General features: G+C 39.8%; 3 protein-coding genes across 5 annotated transcripts; 2 read left to right on the top strand and 1 right to left on the bottom strand.

Moving 5' to 3' along the window:
- Positions 1–628: 628 nt before the first annotated feature.
- On the bottom strand, positions 629–18,468 carry LOC103970720 (uncharacterized). Its single transcript, XM_009384620.3, has 11 exons — positions 18,007–18,468; positions 16,429–16,524; positions 10,566–10,642; positions 10,218–10,297; positions 3,381–3,441; positions 2,354–2,421; positions 2,162–2,243; positions 1,967–2,047; positions 1,805–1,882; positions 1,192–1,311; positions 629–1,089 (listed from the first exon to the last, which is right to left on the bottom strand). The coding sequence occupies exons 2-11, from the start codon at positions 16,520–16,522 to the stop codon at positions 913–915; spliced, it is 918 nt and encodes a 305-aa protein (XP_009382895.2). The 5' UTR covers positions 16,523–16,524; positions 18,007–18,468; the 3' UTR covers positions 629–912.
- A 163-nt stretch (positions 18,469–18,631) lies between these two features.
- LOC135597101 (kinetochore protein NUF2 homolog) lies at positions 18,632–21,994 on the top strand. Of its 3 annotated transcripts, none has more exons than XM_065089615.1 (6): positions 18,632–19,005; positions 20,059–20,260; positions 20,333–20,593; positions 21,000–21,189; positions 21,270–21,488; positions 21,569–21,994. In XM_065089615.1, the coding sequence occupies exons 3-6, from the start codon at positions 20,491–20,493 to the stop codon at positions 21,699–21,701; spliced, it is 645 nt and encodes a 214-aa protein (XP_064945687.1). In that variant the 5' UTR covers positions 18,632–19,005; positions 20,059–20,260; positions 20,333–20,490; the 3' UTR covers positions 21,702–21,994. The 3 variants fall into 3 exon arrangements, with proteins under 3 accessions (XP_064945687.1, XP_064945688.1, XP_064945689.1); XM_065089616.1 differs by having other exon boundaries at positions 18,634–19,005; positions 20,333–20,448; XM_065089617.1 differs by having other exon boundaries at positions 18,636–19,005; positions 20,333–20,443.
- Positions 18,696–20,249, top strand: LOC135596416 (uncharacterized). The gene is made up of 2 exons (XM_065088467.1): positions 18,696–19,005; positions 20,059–20,249. The coding sequence occupies exons 1-2, from the start codon at positions 18,696–18,698 to the stop codon at positions 20,247–20,249; spliced, it is 501 nt and encodes a 166-aa protein (XP_064944539.1).
- Positions 21,995–25,674: the final 3,680 nt, after the last annotated feature.

The raw sequence follows: 25,674 nt of genomic DNA, 5'->3' as shown, positions 1-25,674 counted from the left end.
GATCCTTGAGAAGACCAAATCTTATTACTTTTGCTGCTTTGCCCATTAATTAAATTGATGCATGACATCCCAATAGTGTGAAAAAGGAGGATTAGGAAGTGTTTGATGAAAAGTGTGGAGTTGAGCACATGAATTTTGTAGCTTCTTACTGTCTGCTATATGCAGTCCATTAGACTAAACATCAAAGCATAATTATAAAAGAAAGAAATCATGTACAGTGCTCAGTACATTCTAATGTAAGTTGACCTGATTTACCCAATGTTGCTTTAATATGAGATAAAACTTTAGACTTTGGAAAGAATTGCCAATTAGATTGACTGTATTGCCACATAAAGATTTAGTAATATCTGTGAGGAAAGATACAACAACAAAAACTCATAATATTGTAACTATTATAAGATTGATGCCTAGGAACATAGATTCTGACATGTATTAATGTGAATTAACCTTTCACTTTGGTTGCATGCACTTGTATTAGCATTATATATATATATCGTCTATTTAAAGGAAAATGGAAACTAAAGGCTGTGGTGGTAAATCATCCTAAAGAACATGCAATTAATTATCATGATAATCTATTTAAAGGAAAACAGAAATATAGATACATCTTCCATAATGCCAATTTGGATTGTTTAGAAAGTACCTTTTTTTGTGTTTGATATACAAATATCTATCTTTGATAACATGAGATATTGTTACATTAAAGTTCCAAAGATCTGGATTATAAAAAATAATTGAAGTAAAGTTCCAACTGAAACACATGCTAAGGTATCATGGTCTAATCTAAGCATGATCAATTACCATGATATAACGACTTCCTTTCTTACAGATTGGCCCTTAATATTCTAGGTAATCATGGAGACACAGGATTGGACCGGTGTGCTCTTTATTCTTTCTTCATTTTGCAGTCACCTAGAGGACTCCGAAGAAAGGATTCTCCATGGCAGAATTCAGCTGTGATAATGCTGCGCTGAGAACAGCCATGTCCACCTTGTCCCTTGGTAAGCACAGGTATTCATCCCCTTCAAGCTTCTCAAATCCACATAGCTCAAGAAACTCCATGCCTCCTTTCAGCCTAGCAACTCTCTCCTGTTTAGAGCAGTTGGGAAAAGTATGTGCTTTTAGTGTCTGAAGAATTAGGACACAAGAATCAAGTTGACATCCACAAAATCATTCAGTTTCCGTCATTACCTGAAAGTTGGGGTTCCCGAGTCGAATTTTCCTGAACTTCTCTGCATCCGGATTCATCGCAACATTCCGGACGTAGATAAGAAGGGTTTGGAATGCTCTTTTCACTCTAGCATCATCATCCTGCCATATTAGTAATCATCAACAAAAACAAGAGTAGCTCAAAGGATGTTATTGACCATCATCGTCCACATGTTTCTTTTCTTTTGTGAAAGAGGCATGGAAATAAACTCATGAGAAACCAAGCTGACAAGAAAAAATGAATTCATGTGGTAGATCTAAAGCACAAACAAAAGAGTTCTGAAGTAGGATAACACCAGCAGTCTATTATCTCTGCAACTTAATAAAATATGGCAGCCTCAACAACATGAATAGAAGATGATCATGAAGCTGTGAATAAGGCAAGAGTGAAAACAAGATGATCAAATGAACTATAATATGGGTGATTTGCTGATAAAGCTACATAAAAGAGGCACAATATGGGCCGAGTTACTTGTGAGGGACTCCATAGCTTCACAATTTATAAAAGATAGATTTTAGCTTGTGCAGTTATTCTGAGACTTTTCCAGACTTAAACAAGTCAATGACATTCAACTTACAAATAACACGTGATCACCTTGTGAGTTTTCTTAAGAGAACGTAAACAATCCCTCATGTGCTCTGCCTTTGTGGCAGGATTGACAGACACTGAACTCTGCATGTCACCAAATAAAAAGGTCAACACAAAGATCCAAGTTTTGTACTTTAAACTATCTTGATTTGATACTATTAACTTTACCTTCTTTCTCTGTGAAGGAAGGGCAGATTTGGCATCTCCAGGATCTTGAGGCTGCAATCCCAGCTTGCTTCTTCTTTCTGCCTGAAGTGTGTGGATATTAAGTGCAGACTAATTTCACATTAATGTCTGTTCCAAATAACAACCAATAAAAGAAAACTTGATCGGAAAGAAATAGTCAATTAAATTGATCAAGACCTTATCCTCCCGCAATTTTTGAAGTATTTTTTCTCTTGCTCTTTTCTCTTGCTCTTTCTCTACTTTCCTCAACAGCAACATTCTGCAGAAAAAGAAATGAACTGGCATTCAAAAGGACAATAATATTCTGCACGGTTGTAACATGGAAAGGGCAAAATCTATTAACTATAAATCAATTGAACAGTCACAAGCCTTTTTCTTTCATTTTCCTCGTTAATTTGCTTTGCTTGCAGAAGCTCTTTCCCTGCTCGTATTCTGTCCTACAACAAGTGCAGAAATGTAATAAGATTCAGTCACTGAAATCCAATGAAACTAGCATCACAGATAGTACCTACCATATGAACAGGTGTCAAGCATCCAGAAAACAATGATCTAAATTACAGGTGAATTAATTTTTTTTTTTACCTAGGTGCAGGTGAATTATAATGATGAACATTCTCCCTCTCCAAATTAATTGTGAAAATAATTCCACAAAAGAATTGAGATCGGGAATGCTGTGAGTTTCTTAACTTATATTTTCTGATATTACCTATAAAATGGAAAATTAAAAAAATAAACATGCTGAATACAAAGGATATGTGCTTAAAAATAACTTTGTTATATTTTGAAGAAGGAACATTTCTTGAGGAAGTGGTTCCAACTGTAATGCTGAATACAACTATATGTGCTTTCTTCCTTATAAAGTCACATGAGCCACATGCCAAGATTTTATCAAACCAGGAGATTGTCAAAGGCAATTCGCGGAACACTTGCACACACAGGGGAACCTGTCTACTAGGCAAGTGCTAAATAGTAAGAGCTATGGAACTAAAAGTGCCAAAAGAAGCATTAGAAGTGATAAATTTACTAACTCCACATAATATGGAAAATATAGAACATAAAAGGCCTGGAGCATAAGAATCATAAATTATAGAAATAAAAAATTTGTATGGCTACATCCTCCAAGAATTTCTTCAATTATTCTATTACACGTTAAACACCAATATGGACAAAATAAATATAATTAGTTCTAAATTGGAACTAAAAATTGCATCATGCTTTGCAACCATATGTAACTTGGATGTTTGCTGCTAGGCTCCAAATGGTGTCAAATGACCATCAACCACACCTTAAACTTGGAATACCATGTGGTGTTTATTGAAGCCCGACAATACGCCATGCTTCGCAAGCTTGCATATACAACTTCAGATACATGCATCATATGAAATAAGAAATGTACCTTCTCTCTTTCTCTTTGTAGTCCTTGTTCTTCTTCATCTCTCTTTTTGCGAGCAAGTTCCCTGTAAGTATCAAATTGAGTTGTATGATTCTTGAACATCTATTTTGCCGCTGTAACTTTTTAATGCAGGCCTAAAAACAGGAGATGAGACACTGAGGCTACATGTTGAACTTGTGCAAGTGGTTAGTTTCTAAAGCTAACAATGTATAGATGTCAAGCTGGTTCGAATCTAGGATTAAGACTGTCAAAAACAAGCAAAAAAGTAGTCATATTAAGTTCAATATTTGAGAAACCAAGCACATGAGAAACAATTTAATTTGTGTATGCTTAATATATATATTCCTGATATAGATTGATCTTGAAACATACTCTTCCAATGAGCACTACATAATGATCTATTCTAGACAAGACTCAAACAACACTAATCTGCCTTAAGTGTAGATCTTTATAATACAATAGGAAAAGGCACTACTTATTGTTCTTTTTCCTTTTTATAGACACCATTTTGATCTAGTTGATTAGCATAAGAGATTAAATTTCATCATAAAAAGGGATTAAGAGATTTAAGCTAGCTGAGTCAGAATCATCAGGTGTTCATAACCTCAACAAAGAACTGCAAATTGTAACAGAATCTCATGAATACTACATCATATGCCCTTGTTTAACAACATCAGAAATTCGACATTGTCAGTATACTGAATAATCTTCGAAACTCATTGTTAAGAAAAACCAAGTTTCTGTATGTTTGCCTTAGATTGACTCCAATGTAGCCACTTATGTTTTCACTGCTTTGCAGAAAACTAATTGTAATTTTGCTCTCTCACAAAACACACCACAACTTGTGTCAGACAGAATTCACAACTATCAACATTCTTCCTGTCAATAAATGATAAATACATTGGAGATGATACAAGAAAGTTCTCCAAAATAATTGAAGAGTCTTCACAGATAACTTCCAAACTCAATGTCAAACCTCTATGAAAAGATAGTTTAAGTTACTGCAAATGGTAGCAACAAATTTTGGCCACCTTTTGAGGATAAGAATGCCAAACATACAGAAAAACTAAATTTCTGTATGTCTGCCTTGGATTGACTCCAATATAGCCACTAATGTTTTCACTGCTTTGCAGAAAACTCAATAGTCAATTGTCTAATTGTAATTTTTGCTCTCCCACAAAACACACCACAACTTGTGTTAGACATAATTCATAATTATTAACATTCTGTTAAATCTCGGATTTTGATGATGAAATTAATTGATGAGTTAACAATCTAATCTGTGTTTTGAGTGACGTAGGACTAACTTCGATCAGAAAAGACAAATTGATTAAAGTATGAGGAATCAAACGTTGGGTTGGAGTGAAACATGTCAGAAGATTGGACGTCGAGTCGGAGGATCAATCGACGTGCCGGCAGAAGGACTTCATGTCATGAGTTCGGGCATCGAGCTAAAGGATCGGACATTGCGTCAAGGAGATCGAAAGTTACAAGAGTCAACATGCCGATTGGGCAATACACCGAAGGAGAGGACGATGAGCCAAAGGATTGGACGAAGCGTCGGATGAACCAATAACATGTCGGACAACATAGGATTCATGCTTGTAATCATATGTCTAGATCGAGTTAGTTTAGCTCTAATTAAGTCGGTATTGGGGTGAAACAATGACAACTCAATTATGAGCCAATTTGGCCTGAATCATGACTGAATTGGGCTTGTTGTTTGGCCAATTCAGTGACCTGTAGCAGGGTCTGACGGTGGTACTGCCCAGACACAATCTTCAAGACCGTGTCAGGTGGTGGTACCACCCAGATATGGTCTTCCAGACTCTGTCAGGTGGTGGTACCACTCAATGTCAGTACCCCGAAAACCCAGGATGAGATCGTTTTGGCTCCAAATTTGAATCCATTTGGGGCATATAAAAACCCTACTCATCCCCGCTCAGTAAACACATCAACTGAGAACAAAAATTGGGGAAAACACTATTGTAATCTTGTGAGAAGTCCTCTCCTCTAGCTCTAAGTGTTGATTTCAGTTTAAGAGAGGGGTGAGTGGATTGCAAAGGTTGTCTCCTAAGCATGTGAAAAGGAGAAAGAGTTGTAAAAGGGTAGTTGGTCTTCACACATTGAAGGAAGACCTGTGGTGGAAACCGATGGCCTGAAGTGAAAAGAAATCGGGAGTGGATGTAGGTCACGACGACCGAACCACTATAAAATTAGTGTGCCTCCCTTTCTTTGCTTGTTTACTTATTTTGCAACTGCTTTACATGCTTATTACATTCTTACGAACATTTTCAAGTTAAACATATTTCCGATACGACTTTATTAAACGAAGATTTCCAAACCTACATATTTTTCGATACGACTTTATTATCCAAATCATGATCTTGATATCTTGATAATTATAACTTGAGATTTTTATATAAATCAAGATCGTTCACTATGATTCTTTCATTTTATTAAAAAGAACTATTCAAATGAATCATAATTTCTCTTTTGATTTCTTAGAATTATAAATTAGATTTTTTTTTTATGAATCATTTTTTTTATTCCCATTTTCACTAAAAAAGAGATTTGTCAAAATGAATCATTTTTTTGGTATTCACGAATTGACCCTTCTTGATCTTTCATATTAATAACTTTTATGTCATGATTTTCATATGACTCCTTTGTATTTATGTAATGATCAGAACATTGATGTAAAAAAAAGCAAAAAAATGCTAGCTTGAATGTTAAATTTAGGCATGTTAAATTCTTGATTTCTCGAAATTTGATACTTGATATCTTCTATGAATCAAGATCCTTGTTCTCTAATGTTTCCTTTTGTTAAAGAGAATAGTTATGAATCATGATTTTTCTCTTGATTTCTCAAAATTCATAACTTAAAATTTCCTTTGAAGATTGCCTAGTATTTGATCTCCTATGATTTCTTTTTGCTATTTACAAAAGAAGAGACTTATCAAAATGAATCATGACTTGATCCTTCATGATCTTTGATATTGATATCTTTCAATATGTTTGCAATTGGTTGTATACCTTATGTCATGTTTGAAAATTTATGTATAGGAAAAATATTTACAATATTGTATTATTCCCTTCCTTTGGACAATGACAAAGGGGGAGAAAGATTGCTAATTTGCATATTACAAAAGGAAGAAAAATTACTAGCTTGCAATCTCAAGCAAAAGTGCTATCTTGCTCATCTTAAGAAGCAAAACTTGCAAAATTACACATTGCAAAATGAAGCAAGAATTGCTAGCTTGCATATCTTAAAAGAGAAGTAAAAAGTGTTATCTTGCCTATCTTTAGATTTGCATATCTCAAGAAGCAAAAGATACTAGCTTGCCCATCTCAAGAAGAAACAAAAATTGGTATCTTGCATGATGATATATGCAATGATGTTTCAAAAACTTGAAATTATGTTTATAATGCAATGATTTGAATTTATATCTCAAAAACTTGCTAGCTGCACTTCTCCTTCTTGTTAATGACAAAGGTGGAGAAGGTATGATGATGATCATGTATAGTATAATGAAATTTTATTATATATGATGATTTAGATGCAATACTTGAACTTATGATATAAGTAATAATATAATGTATTGTATATAATTCATAATTGAAATTATGGCATGTTGATAGGGAAAGTTTAGTTTAAACTCCATAATCAATTGGTTGTCATTATCGAAAAGGGGGGATTGTTGAATCTTGGATTTTGATGATGAAATCAATTGATGAGATAATGATCTAATCTACGTTTTGAGTGACACACTTCGATTAGAAAAGACAAATTGATTAAAGCAGGAAGAATCAGACGTTGGGCCGGAGTGAAACATGTCAGGAGATTGGACGTCGAGTCGAAGGATCAGTCGACATACCAGTAGAAGGACTTCATGCCATGAGTTCGGGTATCAGGCCAAAGGATCGAACATTGTTCCAAGGAGATCGGAAGTTGTGAGAGTCAACATGCCGATTGGGCAATACGCCGAAGGAGAGGACGATGCATCGAAGGATCAGACGAAACACCGGATGAACCAATGACATGTCGGACAACATAGGATTCATGCTTATAATCATGTGTCTAGATTGAGTTAGTTTAGGTCTAATTGAGTCGGTATTGGGGTGAAACAATGCCAACTCAATTATGGGCCAATTTGGCCTGAATCAGGACTGAATTGGGCTTGCTATTTGGCCCATTTAGTGACCTATAGTAGGACCTCGTGGTGGTACCGCCAAACTGGTTGGTGGTACCACCCAATGTTAGTGTCAGACTGAGCGATGGTACCACCCAGTTGTCACGGACAAACTTCTAAACAAGATGTTTGATGTAATGCTTATGTATGTCCGTGTCTTTTGGTATGTTCATACTTTGACTAGCATGTAGAGGGACAACCGAAGGCTTAATAGTCCCATTTTAGTTCGGTCTATAATGGACCATTTTACCCTTTGTTGTGCAACTGTTCAGAGCTTGTAAAGTCTGTTTATAATTTGCATTGTCTATGAAGTGTTTTCAGAAATGTTTGCTTGTGGATCCCGAATGAGGCGTTTTCTCTATCCCGTTCTCTCTTTTGTGGGTCCTAAGGGACACGGGAGGCTTCGGGGAGGCTGACTTTTGCGGACGGACACGCAAGGGTGCCGCACGACTTAGTCAAAACCAGCTAAGTCTGTGACACAGTGTCAGACTAACAGGCGGTGGTACTGCCAGTTGTCAATCTGTCAGGCGGTGGTACCGCCCAGTACCCCGAAAACCCGGGATAAGATCGTTTTGGCTCCAAATTTGAATCCATTTGGGGTCTATAAAAACCCCACTCATCCCTGCTCAGTAAACACATCAACTGAGAACAAAAATTGGGAAAACGCTATTGTAATCCTATGAGAATTCCCCACTTCTAGCTCTAAGTGTTGATTTCAATTTAAGAGAGGGGTGAGTGGATTGTAAAGGTTATCTCCTAAACCTGCGAAAATAAGAAAGAGTTGTAAGAGGGTAGTTGGTCTTCGCCCACTGAAGGAAGATCTGTAGTAGAAGCCGGTGGCCTAGAGTGAAGAGGAATTGGAAGTGGATGTAGGTCATAATGATCGAACCACTATAAAATTAGTGTGCCTCTCTTTCTCTGCTTGTTTACTTATTTTGTAACTGTTGTACCTGCTTATTACATTCTTACGAACATTTTCAAGTTAAACATATTTCCGATACAGCTTTATTGAACGAAGATTTCCAGATCGATGTAATTTTACGAAAGCACTAATTCGATGTCAAACCTCTATGAAAAGATAGTTTAACTTACTGCAAATGGTAGCAACAAATGTTGGCCACCTTTTGAGGATAAGAATGCCAAGCAATGATGAAGGTATTAAAGCAATTCTGAAGGGATACAATAGAAGTACCAGTGCATGCCATTGAAAGTTATCTTCATAGATAACTTCCAAATTCGATGTCAAACCTCTATGAAACGATAGTTTAAGTTACTGCAAATGGTAGCAACAAATGTTGGCCACCTTTTGAGGATAAGAATGCCAAGCAATGATGTAATTTTACGAAAGCACTAATTCACCCCCCCCTCTTGGTGCCGATACGGTCCTAACACATTATTCCTGTCAATAAATGATAAATACATTGGCGATGATACAAGAAAGTTCTCCAAAATGATTGAAGAGTCTTCACAAATAACTTCCAAATTCAATGTCAAACCTCTATGAAAAGATAGAGGTTTCTGTAAATGGTAGCAACAAATGTTGGCTACCTTTTGAGGCTAAGAATGCCAAACATAGAGAAAAACTAAATTTCTGTATATTTGCCTTAGATTGACTCCAATGTAGCCACTTATGTTTTCACTGCTTTGCAGAAAACTAATTGTAATTTTTGCTCTTTCACAAAACACACCACAACTTGTGTCAGACAGAATTCACAATTGTCAGCATTCTTCCTGTCAATAAATGATAAATACATTGGCGATGATACAATAAAGTTACTCCAAAATGATTGAAGAGTCTTCATAGATAACTTCCAAATTCGATGTCAAACCTCTATGAAAAGATAGTTTAAGTTACTGCAAATGGTAGCAACAAATGTTGGCCACCTTTTGAGGATAAGAATGCCAAACATAGAGAAAAACTAAATTTCTGTATGTTTGCCTTAGATTGACTCCAATGTAGCCACTTATGTTTTCACTGCTTTGCAGAAAACTCAATAGTCAATTGTCTAATTGTAATTTTTGCTCTTCCACAAAACACACCACAACTTGTGTCAGACAGAATTCACAATTATCAACATTCTTCCTGTCAATAAATGATAAATACATTGGCGATGATACAAGAAAGTTACTCCAAAATGATTGAAGAGTCTTCATAGATAACTTCCAAATTCGATGTCAAACCTCTATGAAAAGATAGTTTAACTTACTGCAAATGGTAGCAACAAATGTTGGCCACCTTTTGAGGATAAGAATGCCAAGCAATGATGAAGATATTAAAGCAATTCTGAAGGGATACAATAGAAGTACCAGTGCATGCCATTGAAACCTGACTAAGCCAACTCCATAACACAGGGAAGAAAAGATATGTACCTTGATAAATTGAAACATGACATGAAGTTTGAATTCACTTTTCAGCAATATATACCCAATTAAACTAATTATTACTATGAAGAACCACTAACCACGAAAAAATAGATATTGAAGTGATTGTGAGTTGAAAGACTGAGCAAAAGCTTAGTTATCATAATTGAGCTAAAGAATACAGAAGACATATGTTAAAATTCATTGTTGTACTTGTATCTCAACTTAAGATGGTAATTGATGGTGCTCTTTAGTGCAAAAGAAACAAAAGGAGATTAGTACACACCGTAACTTCTGTAGTTTAATCTTCACTTCATCTGGGGTCATCCATGACATGCCATTTTCAATTTCGATGTTGATGGGAACCTGAAAATCCTTGTATCATATTAGGTGATTTTGGACATCAAGGCACAATCTAGTTCCTCTGTTAAAATTTTTGACAAGTCCAATGTTAAGGAGATATGAAGACCCTAGATCGTTTATATCAGAGTATTGTAACTTTAAGAGAAGAATCTTAGCCATGGTAGGAATATCTATTTCATTCATTAGGAAAATAAATAGTAGTCAAGCCAAAGCAGCAAGAAGAATTACAAGGTAACTAAATAGCGCAATCTCAATAAAAATCATCCCATACCAAAGGCATTTGATCAATATCTGGGTCATTTTCATGTTCTATGACCCAATTTATCGCTGCCTCAATAGTAGAATTACCTGAAAGATACAAAAGAAAGTTAATGCACATGAAGAACTAAATCACAGTCAAACTTAAAAAAATGTTGCATAGTGTAACTCAAGCACTGATTTAAATCGAGGTACTGGGATTAAAAGAATTTGATTGTGCATGCATAGAACAATTGCATCATCATTAATTTCCTTCTCCAACTGACAATAAGAATCTATGGTTATGAATGTGCATCAGACAATCCAGAATACACAGATACTCAATCTGATAATTGCATCATCTTTAATTTTCAGTTCAATCTGAGTTCTAACTCACTTGATACTCCATCAAGTCCCATATCCATAACAAAAACATTTTGGGCTGAATAACCAAGAATTATTGCCATGTTATAGTCTCCCTACTGTCACGAACGGTCGTCGCACACCCGCTTCAACTCCGTTCAACGAACCATTCGTTGCTCTCATCTACATGTACAGCTACTTGACAGCCTGTTTTGCCTTGATTTTGAGTCATTTTGCTTGTAAAAATGTAAGTTTGAATAAGCTGCAGTGTTACAAAGCCACCGCTCACCGAACCGAGCAAAACAGCCCCAAAACAGCTCCGTTTTCATGTGCCGCGGGCTAATTTCTGGAATCCGCCTCCGCTCACCAAAACGTTAGCCATCTCAGCCCCTTGGAACCCCCCGGGTGGCACAGGGCTGGATGGGGCTTCGGTATAGTACCGGGCGTTGAACACTCATTCGCAAGTTCGCACGTTGCCTTGACGGGAACTTGTTGTCGCGCCCGGGACTCGGTGAGCAGCAGCTGTTTGTGGGCTTGCAGCTGTTCGTTCAACCTTCTAAAGCACTTGTTTTCCCCCTCTCCCTCTTTTCTCTTGTGCACGCAAGGTGCTCGCTGAATTGCTTGTAAAGCTTCTCCTCTTTTCGCGAGACGTCGGGACTTGTCCGTCGCTCGTTCTTTCGAACTAATCAACTTTATCTTTTACAGGTCCTTCGGGACCTGCGAGAGGTTGCAAATGGGCTGATCTTTGCAGAGCAATATCGCAAGGCCGAAGCACGACTTAGGCAACGCAAGCTAAGTTCGCGTCTTGGCCGCAAGGGTGCCTCACGCCTTAGGCAATTCCAGCTAAAGCCGTGACATTGTGGTATCAGAGCGGGCAAGCAATTCGAGCGAGCAGCGAAGGAACTTCGCAACTTCGCCTTGGCAAAGCATCGTGGTGAATCAAGCAAGACGGGGCAAGTCGGACCCTTGCCCCAAGTAGCTGCAAGTGGGCTGCATGTGCACACTCGCTCTCATGCTGTTGGAGCCGCTCAAGAGGAGCGCGGCAGCAAACATGATGAGCGAGAAGTTGGCTACTCTCCGCGAGTGGAGGAAGTGCAATCTGGAGCGCTAACGGGGAAAAAGAGTCACAAGGAGAGACTCACAACGGCGGAAACCCGCCTGCATGTTCTTGAAGCGAGTGTGGAGGAACTGTACCATGGCCAACAAAGGCTTGTCGGGTAGAGAGCTCGCAAGAGGAAGCGGAGTCCAGGATCGACAAGGTCGAGGCCCTAGTCGATCGACTGTCAGATGACACGAAAGACTCCGTGCAACACCTGCAGGAAGTTGTGGCGGAACTCACTTCAAGGGTGACTATGCTCACTAGAGCACTAAATGCGGGAGAAAGCAACACCCGCGTTGCACCACCATAAAATTTGAGGGCACCCGAGCCTCATGGATATGGAGGGGCCAGAGATGCCAAAATGCTCGAGAACTTTTTGTTCGACATGGAACAATACTTTCGAGCTATGAGGCCTGATTCTGAAGATATCAAAGTTTCTATAGCAACAATGTATCTGAACGGAGATGCAAAACTTTGGTGGCGAACCCGTTGGGAGGAGATCCACCAAGATCGGTGTCGGGTTGACACTTGGGAGGACTTGAAGCGGGAGTTGAGAACTCAGTTCTTACCGGAGAACACAGAGTTCGTCGCAAGAAGGAAGTTGAGACAACTCCGCCAGAGTACCACCATCCGAGACTATGTGAAACAATTTTCTGCACTAATGCTGGACATACAGGACATGTCCGAGAAGGACAAGTTGTTCAGCTTCCTCGATGGTTTGAAGCTATGGGCTCAACAAGAATTAAATCGAAGGAATGTTACCGATGTGGTCGGGGCAATTGCTGCTGCAGAAAGGCTCACCGACTTTGTTTCCTCCGAAGACCCAAGGAGAAGGAAACAATCTTCAAGCAATCGCCCTCCAAAACATTCTCGAGGGAAGGAGCTCGAGAGCGAACAAAAGAAGAAGAGTTCTCATAAAGGGCCAAACCCGAAAGGCAAGGCCTCAAAACCTGGAGGATGCTTCTTGTGCGGAGGACCGCACATGGTGAGGGAGTGCCCACAAAAACAGGCACTCAAATCTTCAGTCAAACGCTCGAGGAGCACATCAAACACCTTCGGACAATTTTCAAGGTTCTCAGGGAGAACACTTTGTTTGTGAAAAGGGAGAAATGCTACTTTGCTCAAACTGAGATCTTATTCTTGGGGCATCGAATCGGTGATGGCTCCATTCGGATGGATAAGTCGAAGGTAAAAGCGGTTGCGGAATGGCAAACTCCAAAGAAGGTGCCAGAGTTGAGATCCTTCCTTGGGTTCGTCAACTACTATCGACGCTTCATAGCGGGGTACTCGAAGCGTGCAACTCCACTGACGGAGTTACTGAAGAAAGAGCAGCCTTGGAAGTGGTCTGACAAATGTGAAATAACATTCCAAGATCTGAAGGCTACTGTTATGGAAGAACCAATGCTCAAATTACCAGACTATGGGGAGCCTTTTGAAATCCATACAGATGCTTCGGACTTCGCTATTAGGGGAGTACTTATATAGGAGGGTCATCCGGTGGCCTACGAGAACCGCAAACTCAACGAGACCGAGCGGCGGTATCCAGTGCATGAGAAGGAGATGACAGCGGTGATCCACTGTCTACGAGTTTGGCGACACTATCTCCTCGGATCACGATTTGTGCTGAGGACGGACAACATCGCTCTGAGCTATTTCCAAACTCAGAAGAAGCTCTCCCCAAAGCAAGCGCGATGGCAGGACTTCCTGGCTGAATTTGATATGGCAATGGAGTTTAAGTCTGGGAAGGCAAATGTCATGGCCGATGCATTGAGTTGGAAAGTGGAGCGTGTGAATGCCGCACAATTGGAGGGCGGAGGCCAAGCAAGTCAATTGCACTCCAACTTCCTTTCCAGGATCAGGGATGGACTGTATAGTGACCCCCAGGCAGCTATCCTGATGCAACACATCAAAGAAGGCAAGGCACGACGATTTTGGGTCCAAGAGAGACTCGTTTACACAAAAGGGAATAGGGTTTATGTTCCCCGAGTGGACAATTTGAGGCGTGAACTCTTAAAAGAGTGTCACGATTCCCTTTGGGCTGGACACCCAGGTATTCACAGGACGTTGGCTCTCATGGAGAGGGCCTTCTATTGGCCGAAGATGGGGACTGATGTGGAGGAATATGTTCGAACATGCCTTACTTGCCAATAAGACAAGGTGGAGCAGCGGAAGCCGATGAGACTTTTGGAGCCGTTGCCGATACCAGAAAGGCCGTGGGAGAGCATTTCCTTAGACTTCATATCAAGCTTGCCACTTGTAGGAAGACTCGGATCGATACTTGTGGTGGTTGATTGGTTTTCAAAGTATGCAACTTTCATTGCTGCTCCCCTATACTGTTCAGCGGAAGAGGCGACCAAGCTGATGATGAAAGATGTGGTGAAGTATTGGGGAGTCCCACACAATATCATTAGTGATCGAGACGCTCGGTTCCTGGGACAATTCTGGATCGAGCTATTCAAATTGTTGGAGTCAAAGTTATACTTCTCTACAAGCCTCCACCCCCAGACGGATGGCCAGACTGAAAGGATAAACTCGCTCCTGGAGCAATATCTTCGGCACTACGTGAGTGCCAACCAACGAGATTGGGTGAAGCTGTTGGACATTGCCCAATTCTCCTACAACTTGCAGCGGAGCTCTGCATCCAACAAGAGCCCCTTCGAGATCATTACAGGACAACAACCGTCGACTTCGCACACCATGGCAATTGGGTATACTGGGAGTAGTCCGTCAGCCTACCATTTCGCAAAGGAGTGGCATAGAAATGCAGATATTGCGCGGGCTTACTTAGAGAAGGCGGCAAAAAGGATGAAGAAGTGGGCAGACTTGGGAAGGCGACCGCAAGAGTTCAAAGTTGGTGATTTGGTGTTGGTAAAGCTCCAACCAGCATCACTCCAATTCTTTAGGAACAAAGTCCACAAAGGATTGGTGCGCAAGTATGAAGGGTCCTTCCCAATTATCAGCAGGGTAGGCAACGTCTCTTACAAGTTGCAGCTGCCAGCGTGGTTCAAAATTCACAACGTTCTTCACACCAGCAATCTAAAAGCCTACCATTCGGATCCGCAAGATGCTTCCCGAAATGTTCCAACTCGGCTACCTCCCATCACAGCCTCCTACGAGAAGCGAGTTGAAACCATTCTGGCGGATCGCAAGACAAAGCTACCCAACGGAGCTGAGCAGACAGAGTACTTGGTGAAGTGGCGAAAGCTTCCCCGAACTGAAGCCAGTTGGGAGCCTGAAGACGCCCTACGACATGAAGAAGCAATCATCAACAACTACCAACAAGCGTCGATGAGGGCGTCGATAGTTTAAGTGGGGGAGAATGTCACGAACGGTCGTCGCGCACCCACAACAACTCCGTTCAACAAACCGTTCGTCGCTCTCATCTACATGTACAGCTACTTGGCAGCATGTTTTGCCTTGGTTTTGAGTCATTTTTCTTGTAAAAATGTAAGTTCGAACAAGCTGTAGCGTTACAAAACGACCGCTCACCGAACCGAGCAAAACAGCTCCGTTTTCGTGTGTCGCGGGCTGATTTCTAGAATCCGCCTCCGCTCACCAAAATGTCAGCCATCTCAGCCCCTTGGAACCCCCCGGGTGGCACAGGGCTGGATGGGGCTTCGGTATAGTACCGAGCATTGAACATTAATTCGCAAGTTCGCACGTTGCCTTGACGGGAACTTGTTGTCGTGCCCGGGACTCGGTGAGCAGCTGTTCGCGAGACGTCGGGACTTGTTCGTCGCTCGTTCTTTTGAACTAACCAACTTTCTCTTTTACAGGTCCTTCGGGACCTGCGAGAGGTTGTAAGTGGGCTGATCTTTACGGAGCAATATCGCAAGGCCGAAGCGCGACTTAGGCAACGCAAACTAAGTTTGCGTCTTGGCCGCAAGGGTGCCTCACGCCTTAGGCAATTCCAGCTAAGGCCGTGACACTACGCCACTTTATTGGCAACAACATCATCTGTCTGGTGTTCTTACACTATACACTAACATCTCCTGTATCCATATAAAGAATATATATTGGGTTGAGTTTCCAAGAGTTGTCGCCTTGCTATTGTCTTCCCATGCCTCCATATGCAGAACATGACACCTAGAAGGAAAACATAACATCCCATGCCAATTCTTGCTTATAATCCGAGGGCCACGAGCATTATCTTTTCAAAATATTTGACCTTTTTAACTCAGTTGCTGGACATAGGGACAGCACATATTTGGAAAATTATAACTTGTATTTGTTATATGACTTGACAGGCCAACCAATAGAATAAAATCCTCGATGCAAGAATTAATAACCTGTGTTAGATCTGGAGACTAACCTCTGAAAGTGCATCAAAATCCTTCTTAATCTTACCAAAGAAATGGATATCTAAGCATCATATCCAGTTTAATGAAAAAAATGCAAAATAAAGCAAAAAAACAATGTTTTTTTTCCAACTGACCAGAAAAGTGAAGTGCCCGTGTAGCACGGGCTGTTGGAAATCCCATTAGTTCAAGCTCTCTAAGCATTTGTTTGTCAACTTCTGGGACTGCCATTTCTGGGAAAATATAAATGGAAATAAAATTATGAGAAAAATAGGAACTTGATATCAGTGATGTAGAATTTAATGTGCAAGCAGAATAATTAAAGCAAAAACTAGTTATTTCATAATGAGTAGATGATGAAAGAGATGGCAAATGACGTACTTGATTAAATAGAAAAATGCATGTATGAATATAAGCTAAGATACCATGAGAGTATAGTTGGTTGAGAAGTTCCCCAAACAACACTCATCAATTTTTTTTTTTAATACGATCGTTTTCCTATTAAAAGGATGACTACCAACAAGGTTTCAGATCTCAACCATACTGGTTCCTATGGATTTGTATTTTGCAGGTTCGACCAAGTACCAAGATTGAAACATATTGCTCGACACTGGTAAAATATCATTCATATTTATTTTTTTATTATTCTATTTTATAATACTGGGTTACAGAAACGGATACTGGATAAAAAATTTAAATATTTTACAATTAATGGCAAGCTAATATCTCAATATGTACAAGCAAATTAGTCATCACGATACCCAGCAGTTGTTATTTTACACAAAGTCAAATTAATAATGGAGAAATTACTATTCAATAACTAATCTCTCATGGTACTATGGTGTCAAACAAACAACTACTTAGTATCCTGCAACGATGAAACTTTACCCCTATGTTGATGCTATGGAAATAATGACAAATTTCATGAACCATGAAACTTAAGGCACAAACAGGTAAATCTAGAAATCACATCACTGGTTAGTTTAAGCCATGCAAATAAGGGAGGCTTCAAATATCTTAACCTTGGAAAGATGAGTTTATTTTACTGGGATGGGAGTTGCATTGAGCTGTCTTGTATTGCCGTCATACTGACAACACAGAGAATACGTCTGAAACATGGACCCAATGTTTTTAACTTACACCTCTTACCTGGGAAAAAGAATGAAGATCTTCACTTGGACCCTATGACCGTAAATTGATCAAGCTAAGGAGCAAGGGTGTGATGACCGCAATTAGGTCGATTAATTTATGAATCCATAACATCAACTTATTTCTAGGAAAGATATCACCCAAAAGGTTCAGAAAACGAACGCTAGTAACATCAAACATCGTCCTGATTCCTGATTCCTCCAAAGATTTGGAGCAATATGCCCATTGCTCACTAGTGAAACAAAACAAAGAAAGACCAATGTGCATCTTCAAACTAGAAGGGTTCTTCTGAATTAACCCAGAATCAAATATAACAAAAAAGTCACCAATCCTGATTATCAAGCTAAAACTTTTCAGAACCAACTGAAAAAGAAATCTTCCAATTCCACAAAGAATTAAAACAATCATAAATCTTGATCATCAATCTTTGTCGTCGAGCCAAAACAGTTCGTAGCCAAACCAACAAGAACCCAAAGTTGCAGTATCCAGTTCTTGTGGGTCGTAAAACATCAACGGATAGTAAATAGAACGCAAAATATAAATAAGGGAAAAGAATCGGAGAATACCAATTGCAGGTTGGGCGGCAAGAATGGCGTCGTCCGATCAGCGCGCGGAGGCCGGCAAACGAGGGGAGGAGGACAAGAAGGAGGTCTTGGAGGCTCCTCCGAGGACGCAGGCGAGGGTTAAATAGGCCCAACCATGTGAGGCGAGAGACCTCCATTGGAGAATCTCGAGAAGGAGAGGGAACAATTTCGCATTCCCTCTCGCTTCTCTCTTCTTCTTCCTTCTTGCGGAAGTCGGAGTATTTATGCCTTGCTCTTCCGTTGAGGTTTCCTCACGTTGCCGGTTCGTGTCCAACAGTCCGTACCCGAACATTTATATTAGGTATTCTCTCTCTGACCTGGTAGTGGAGCCCACGGGTCTCCCAGTGAGAATACTTTGGGTGGAATCTCGGGTAGTATAAGAATTCAAAAGGCCACCCGTTGGAACCGTCATAACGGCGTTTGCGATGGCCGAAGTCTCCGCTTTGTGTCGTGACCGCGAACGCGAACGCGACTTGAGTCGCACGACGCGAAACCACGGGATGGAGTGGAGCGACGGATCGTGTCTTTACTCGTTGCGTGGCTTGCGATTCGTACAGGGAAATTTGTGCGCGGAGACCGTAACAGTGATCGGCTCGACGCTTCCAGAGAGAGCAAGAGGACCGTAGAAGACCTCAGATGGCGACGGCGGAGCGCGGTTTCCTGGCTTGATGATGCCGACCACAAGCGGTGGCCCCGGCGAGAGAACCCGCAAGCTCTTTGTCGTCGGCGCCAGCGGCGGCGGCGGTTCGGCGATTCCGGTGTCCGACAGCGGAGGGGTGGACCTGGGGGCCGTGGGGCGCGCCGTGGGGCTGGACCCGTCGGCCGTGACGCTCAACGGCTACTTCATCAGCCGCGGACCGGACTTCGTCTCGTCCTTCACCTGGGGGTCCCTCGTCTCCTTCTTCACCTCCCGCGGGTTCCCGACCGGCGCTTCGCAGCTCGACCCCGTCGTCGTCCAAGGGAAGCCCACCCTCGCCTCAGGTGATACTCTATTTCATTTGATCGCCGAGGTCTTTTGAGTTTGTTCTGATGGGGCAATCGATGATAAGAACTGTCAAATTCTGCTAGTCTTGGCCAAACAAGATCAAGCAATATTCTCAGAATTTCCATCAATTTGGATCTTTCTATTGGTTTCCACTTCTCTAGCATCTTGAAACACCAGCAGAAACAACATGGCCTTAAAAGATGCATCTCTTGCGCTTCTTGTGTTAGCTTACAATCGTACTTCTCTTTTCTGTTGGACTGCAATCATACTTCGATCAAAGCAAAATTAGCCATTAAATGGTGGTCCTTAAATTGCATAATTTTTGTTCTTTTCTTCCAAATTACGCAATGCGGGTGTCCTTCTAATTTGTTCATGTGGTCACTCTTACATATGCATTCTATGTCTAAAGAATTCCTGTCGTGCAATGTCCCTTAAGAGCTCCCCTTCTTTGTAGAAAAGGATCCCTCTTCTCATTTTGATTTTGTCATTATATTATAAATCAGACAATAAGGAGAAACATACGAAGGTGTTACGTAGAAGTACCACAGCAGAGAATAAAATGTCTCCTTTTCTCATATTAATTAGGTCATATTGGTATGATTTCCACCCGCGAATTGGTCCTTCATTGGAGGAACACATTCAAGGGATCTGTTCAAAACTGGTAATAGTAGTTGCAAGTTACATATAGACTTCGATACGGCACAATGCATGCATAGAACAAAGCCTTAATTTGTCTAGAGTTGCTTTGAAGTGGAACCAAACCGAACTGTTCGAAGCATTCTCATGACTTTGTTGCACATTGCAAGTTGTTATATCTAATCTCCGCCATGCAGTTTAAGAAAGAAGAATCAAAAGATTGTTGTTATCATTTTTGGGTTCTTAAAAGGAAATCAGTTGTATAAACTATCCGGTAAACACATTAGAATTCATCAGTATGTTGATTCTGGTAATTATTTCTCAGACATATTTGGTTGGCTCATCTCCCTTAATGCCTGTAGCCTAGCAGAATATGATGTTAAAATCTTACAGAAGTTTTTCGATTGCTTCAGGATTGCAATTCTCTCCTTTTCCGGAGGAGGGAGATCACCTTGCTTTTAAGTGGAAAGCTACATCAGAAGATGAACATCCAATTAACAAGAAGAACAGGGTTGATGGATATCTTAATGGTGGTGACAGCCTTTGTATCAAGAGAAGGCTGAAACTGGAAGACGATTGCTCAACGAAGAAGAGAAAAATCTGATCGTTCTTCCGGTATATATGTTTCTATTAATGTACCACAGATCCAGTCTGCAAATGTTCTAAGTGATCTCATCTATGTCTCAGGTTTAGAGCATCGACAGAATCCCCAAAAGTAGGTTTCTTTTTTGGATGCATCAACAAACATGGAAAAGCCGGAGAGAAGATGAATTCTTACCTGCTTTTTCCTGCAAAAGAGTTAGGTGATCATCCTACTGTGTTTTGAATAATGCTTTGGAACATGAATGCCATTGATGGTGGTGGGCTCATTTCCAACGATGGAGTATGATTGTGCCATGAATGTTGAATGGCCAAAAGGCTTCTATGGTGACAAAGTGTTATATAAAAGTAAATAAACTTTTTTATATTTCTTAGTATATTAGTTGTTTAATTTAGTATACTATTTTGGAGGATTTGATTAATACAAAAAATAAGTATAGTGAGGTTGGATTGAAATAGTTCATTTGGGGTGAGATGAATGGAGTCAATCGGATTCATTTCTTTAATGTATGAAGTATATCATGAACTCCAAGAATGATGAGGCTTTGGGAGTCCATGTGTCAATTTTTTATTGGAAGACGATTTAATATTGCTACATCAGTTAGTAAGGTAGGTTGAATAGAGTAGCACTAAGGATGCTACACCAAAGATCGGCTAATTGCAATTTCTATGTTGGCCCAACAAGTTCATTTGGGCCAGTCCAAAAGTCTTCAGGATGTTTATTTTGTCTACTAATAGCTCTCATTGCAATCAGGCGGGAAAAGCAAACGAGGGGGGGAGGAGATGTCGAGCTTCTCGTTCCCGGAGCGCTCGACGGCGGAGATCATCGGCGCTCTCGCCCAGGTGGGCATCGCCGCCTTGAAGCCGGAGGACCTCGCCAATCCCTCCACCGACCTCGTGTGCACCCTCTACTCCAACTTCCTCGCCTTCGCCGACCCTCTCGGGTAAACACCCTGTCTGTCTGCCCCCTGCCCTTTTACCCTAACCCTAACTCCTGATCTCTTGTTCCCCCCTCGCTTCGCAGCGAAGAATCGGATATACAGATCGCTTTCAGTGCTCTCGAGCTTCTGGATAACCCCGACCACCATGTGGACGCCATCCGGACCTTCAATCTGTACCGCAAGATCAAGAGCATGCTCGCCTCCATCCGATTCGGCAGCTTTAATCTTCGCGATCTCATCAAGCCTGACACCAAGCGCACCCTTCAGATCCTTAGCACCATCGTCAACTTCATATATTACAGGTGAGAATCCTACCTAATGAACCATGAAAAGTATCCGGCCTTTGGATGTTGAATGGTTGATCTCTCCGTGGGATCCTTAGAGAGGAGAAGCTGAACATGCTGCAGCCTATTGTCGATCAATTCCCGGCATATGAGGAACGAAGGGCGGATCTCGAAGCAAAGATCGATGAGGTCTTTTCTTCTTCCTTTGCATCCACTTTAATTTGGCTTTGATAGCCAGATTTCTCTATTATTAAGGTTTATAAATTATTAGCAACTAAAATTCTTGAGCCAAAAATAAGCTAAAAAAGCAGCAGCAGCAATGCCATTTCAGTAAATAATTTAGATCTAAAAATGATCCCGAAATCGAATGATGATGTATTTGCGAGACCAAAAGAATAAACTCCTTGAAAGATAGAAAATTATGCGTGCCAGATATCAAGGTAAGTGTATGCTGTTTGCAGATGTTTGAAAAGTGAAAGTGAAACAATATAATTATGAGCAGGCAACACTGTTAGTTTGTGTAATATGTTTTTAGATTTACCTTTTTTTCCGCAAGACTGGTTTTGATTTGAATTTCTAGGGCCCCAGTGCATATACAAGCAGTCCTCTGACGATGAATTGCTCAATTGGGTTTGGATTTTGGAGTGAGCAACAACATATAACCTTTTTGCTGATGACAAATGGATGACATTTACTTAAAGAACTCCTTATAAATTTCCATGACATGATCATCGAGATGTTAACGACCTAAAATATTGAAAAACCTCCAACTGACTCGCAGCAGTATTGGCATCACTGGGTACAAATCCATCTAATGAGTCCAGCAAAAGAAACACCATCATGTCCTTTTCTGCAAAATCTGAACTTGAACAAAACTTACATTTCAGAAATGTTGATAGTTGCAATCTTCTTCAGAAAGTTTTACGTTGTAAATATCCTTTCCACGTGCGGGGATAGAGTTGTGCATATTTAGCTACCCAAAATTCCACATGACTGGAACATTATTTAGCCACTTTTTGTACATTAAAGGCCATGCATCACTAAGCATTTGGGTGGTACATCTTAGTGGACACAACGGACAAGCTTGTAATTACGTTTAACTCGTGGAGAATTTTGCCAATGTCCACAAGGGCAAAGGTGCATATTACATTTGTTTAAGCCATGTATCAAGTCATAAAAACACATATTATACAATCGTAATCCACTGACTTAGTCGTACATCTAGAATGCAGGAATGGAAAAACAACATTATCATCAATAGCATCGGTCTTCTCCTTGAGTGCTTTGGCCATCGTCTTCAATGACATCTGCTGCTTGGTTATAATTCTGAATAGTCTGCCGCAGATCCTTGACCTCTGCATCCAACTGCTGAACTGCTGACGTCATATTCCGAATTTATAAAAAAATAAATAAATTAATATTTTATTATCTATAATTTATATAATAAACTCTTTCCTTTTCTTTTTATTGAATTCAAATCCTGATAGTAAATATTCTATTAACCAGAAAAAAAGAAAACATCTTCTTGATAGGGTCACAAATCTCTTCCACCTAAGCTTCAGATCTATTACACAATAGTAAATTACTCTATAAATAAATATCAGTAACCACACAAGTAGGAACCTCAGAAAAATCATAAAGTTAATCTTCAATATTCATGAAATATAAATAATTATCAATAATTCAAAAATAAAATATATCTATTCATCATAAAACTTATGCATCATAAAAATGATGATAATTTCTTACATAATAAATAAAATCATGCATTAGTCACATGCAACACATACATAATAACAAAGGCGTATATCACTCGATGGTGCACTCTCTCAATAGTGGATGGAGAGAGGCATATTCCATGGGATGGATTCCTCAGCGGATGGAGATAATTCATATCGTATTCCCAACAACGGATGGAGTGGTATCCCTCACCTGCCCAAGTGGGGACACGTTCCTCCCAACAGCAGATAGAGGATATGGTGTCAGGCTCGAGATGAGGTAGCGTGACTCGGTAGGAGATAATTCATATCGTACTTCCAACAGCGGATGGAGATAATTCATATCATACTCCCAACAGCGGATGGAGTGGTATCCCTCATCTGCCCAAGTGGGAACACGTTCCTCCCAATAGCGAATGGAGAAACTGTGTAACCATCATGTCTGACGGCCCGCTAATCCCCGAAGGGAATCATCATACCTACCCTCGGCAAGGATACATAAACATTCATGATCATTCATTTACACTTATCCAATCACTCATGCATACATCAATAAATCAATATGATTAAATATTATGAGAGACCATACTTGATGTAAATCTGCTAGGCTATGTTCATTGGTGGCTCCGCACTGTGATGGGCCCATAGCTCCTTTCACATGTTGTACTCTCAATGTGAATTACTAGTCTAGTCACATCTACTACATGATACTCATCGTATCAATATCATAAACATAAGAAAATAAAAAATCAATAATTATTTTCAAATGATAAAACCTTTATATGAAATATTAACATCTTAATAATCCTCAACCAACCAAAACTCTAATTGAAATAGCTCAATTGACTTAAATCAAACTCAAATCGATTATGATCTAATAGAATCAACATCAAATCCTTATAGAACCGGTCTGGAATCACCCTAGACTGGTCTAATTTCAATTTGATTGATCTCGATTAGGTCAAATAAGTTTGAACTGGTCAAGTTAGAGTGGAATCACTCTAAACCGACTTTAACTGATTAAACCTGTTTGATTTAGTCAATTAATGAGCTCGAACCAATAGAGAGGGAGGAAATTGGACTATATCGTATAGTGCTAACCCAAATCGAACCAACCCACCTGAGTCTTGGACGAGTCACATATACTGCATATACATAGTCCACATATATTGTATATACCTATTCCAAGTACTAAGTTGTGTTAAAGTACGACGGGTTATATAAAAGGAGTGACTATATGTCTAATGTCAATCGTGTAGCTGGGCAGGCTTAACTTCATGAACTAGGCTAAGCCTCACTTATAAGTTGGGCTGAGCCTTGCCATTAAACTAGGCCTTGCTTGGCTCGTGAGTTGGTCCTAGCCACATGGTTGGGTCGTACCTTACCATATGAGTTGGGTCATACATGGCCACATGGATTGGATCGTACCTAGCCACATGAGTTGGCTCATGCCTAGCCACATGGTTGGGTCATACCTTACCATATGGGCTGGGTCATACATGACCACATGGACTATATCGTACTTAGCCACATGGGTTGGGTCATGTCTGGCCACATGGGTTGAGTTGTACCTTGCTATATGGGCTGGCTTCTACCCGACCACATAGGTAGGGTCATGCCAAGTCACATGGGCTAGGTTGTACTTTTGATCACATGAGCTAGGTCGTACATGACCACAAGGGTTGAGTCGATTCGATCTGATCGATCAACTTGACTCAAGTCAGACTCCAATTAGACTCCTCTTATTAAATTATATTTCAATATTTAAAATTATTAAAGAATGACTCAAATTCATTAATTAAAACTTTAAATTCATGATCTTAAATTTAAAACTAATTACATTATATAAATTCATACATAGTTATTGAAACATAGATATATCTAATTAAATAAATTAAAACTACTATGTTAATCCAAAAATAAGAATTTTAATAATTAAATAAATATTAAAATTTACTTAAGCTCAATAGATCGAAATAAATCAAATAATCATTATAACATCTCAAATCAATTATCATTATTTACTACTCATGAAATTTTGAAAGTAAAACATCGAATCATAAAATAATAATAATCTCAATATCAAGATATCAAAACATAAATCAAAACTAATTGAAAAAGAAAGGATCCTACCTCTCTTCAATTATCCCTTCCTCGATATCATCTCCTCAATCCTCCCATTATTAGGCTTAGTGGAGAATGAGGGAGAAGTATGTCTTTTATATAGGAGAAAGATAAGATCTCCCCGAAAGGTAAATAATAATTTAATTTTTATTTTTAATTTATTTTTCATTTGCTTTCGTACATAAAGAAAATAATATAATATTCATCTCTTGTTGTTCACACATAAAAATGAAATGTAAACTATTTACTTTCTGAATATCAAATCAGCCATTAGGAAATAAATTAGTAGAATTCTTAAATTATCTACGTGATTAAGGAAACTAAATTTAATTATTTCTTTAACCATAGTACAAATATATATA

This window comes from Musa acuminata, chromosome BXJ1-11, assembly GCF_036884655.1.
Source record: "Musa acuminata AAA Group cultivar baxijiao chromosome BXJ1-11, Cavendish_Baxijiao_AAA, whole genome shotgun sequence".
In the NCBI taxonomy this organism is placed as follows: domain Eukaryota; kingdom Viridiplantae; phylum Streptophyta; class Magnoliopsida; order Zingiberales; family Musaceae; genus Musa; species Musa acuminata.
This window is presented reverse-complemented; position numbering and strand designations above follow the sequence as displayed.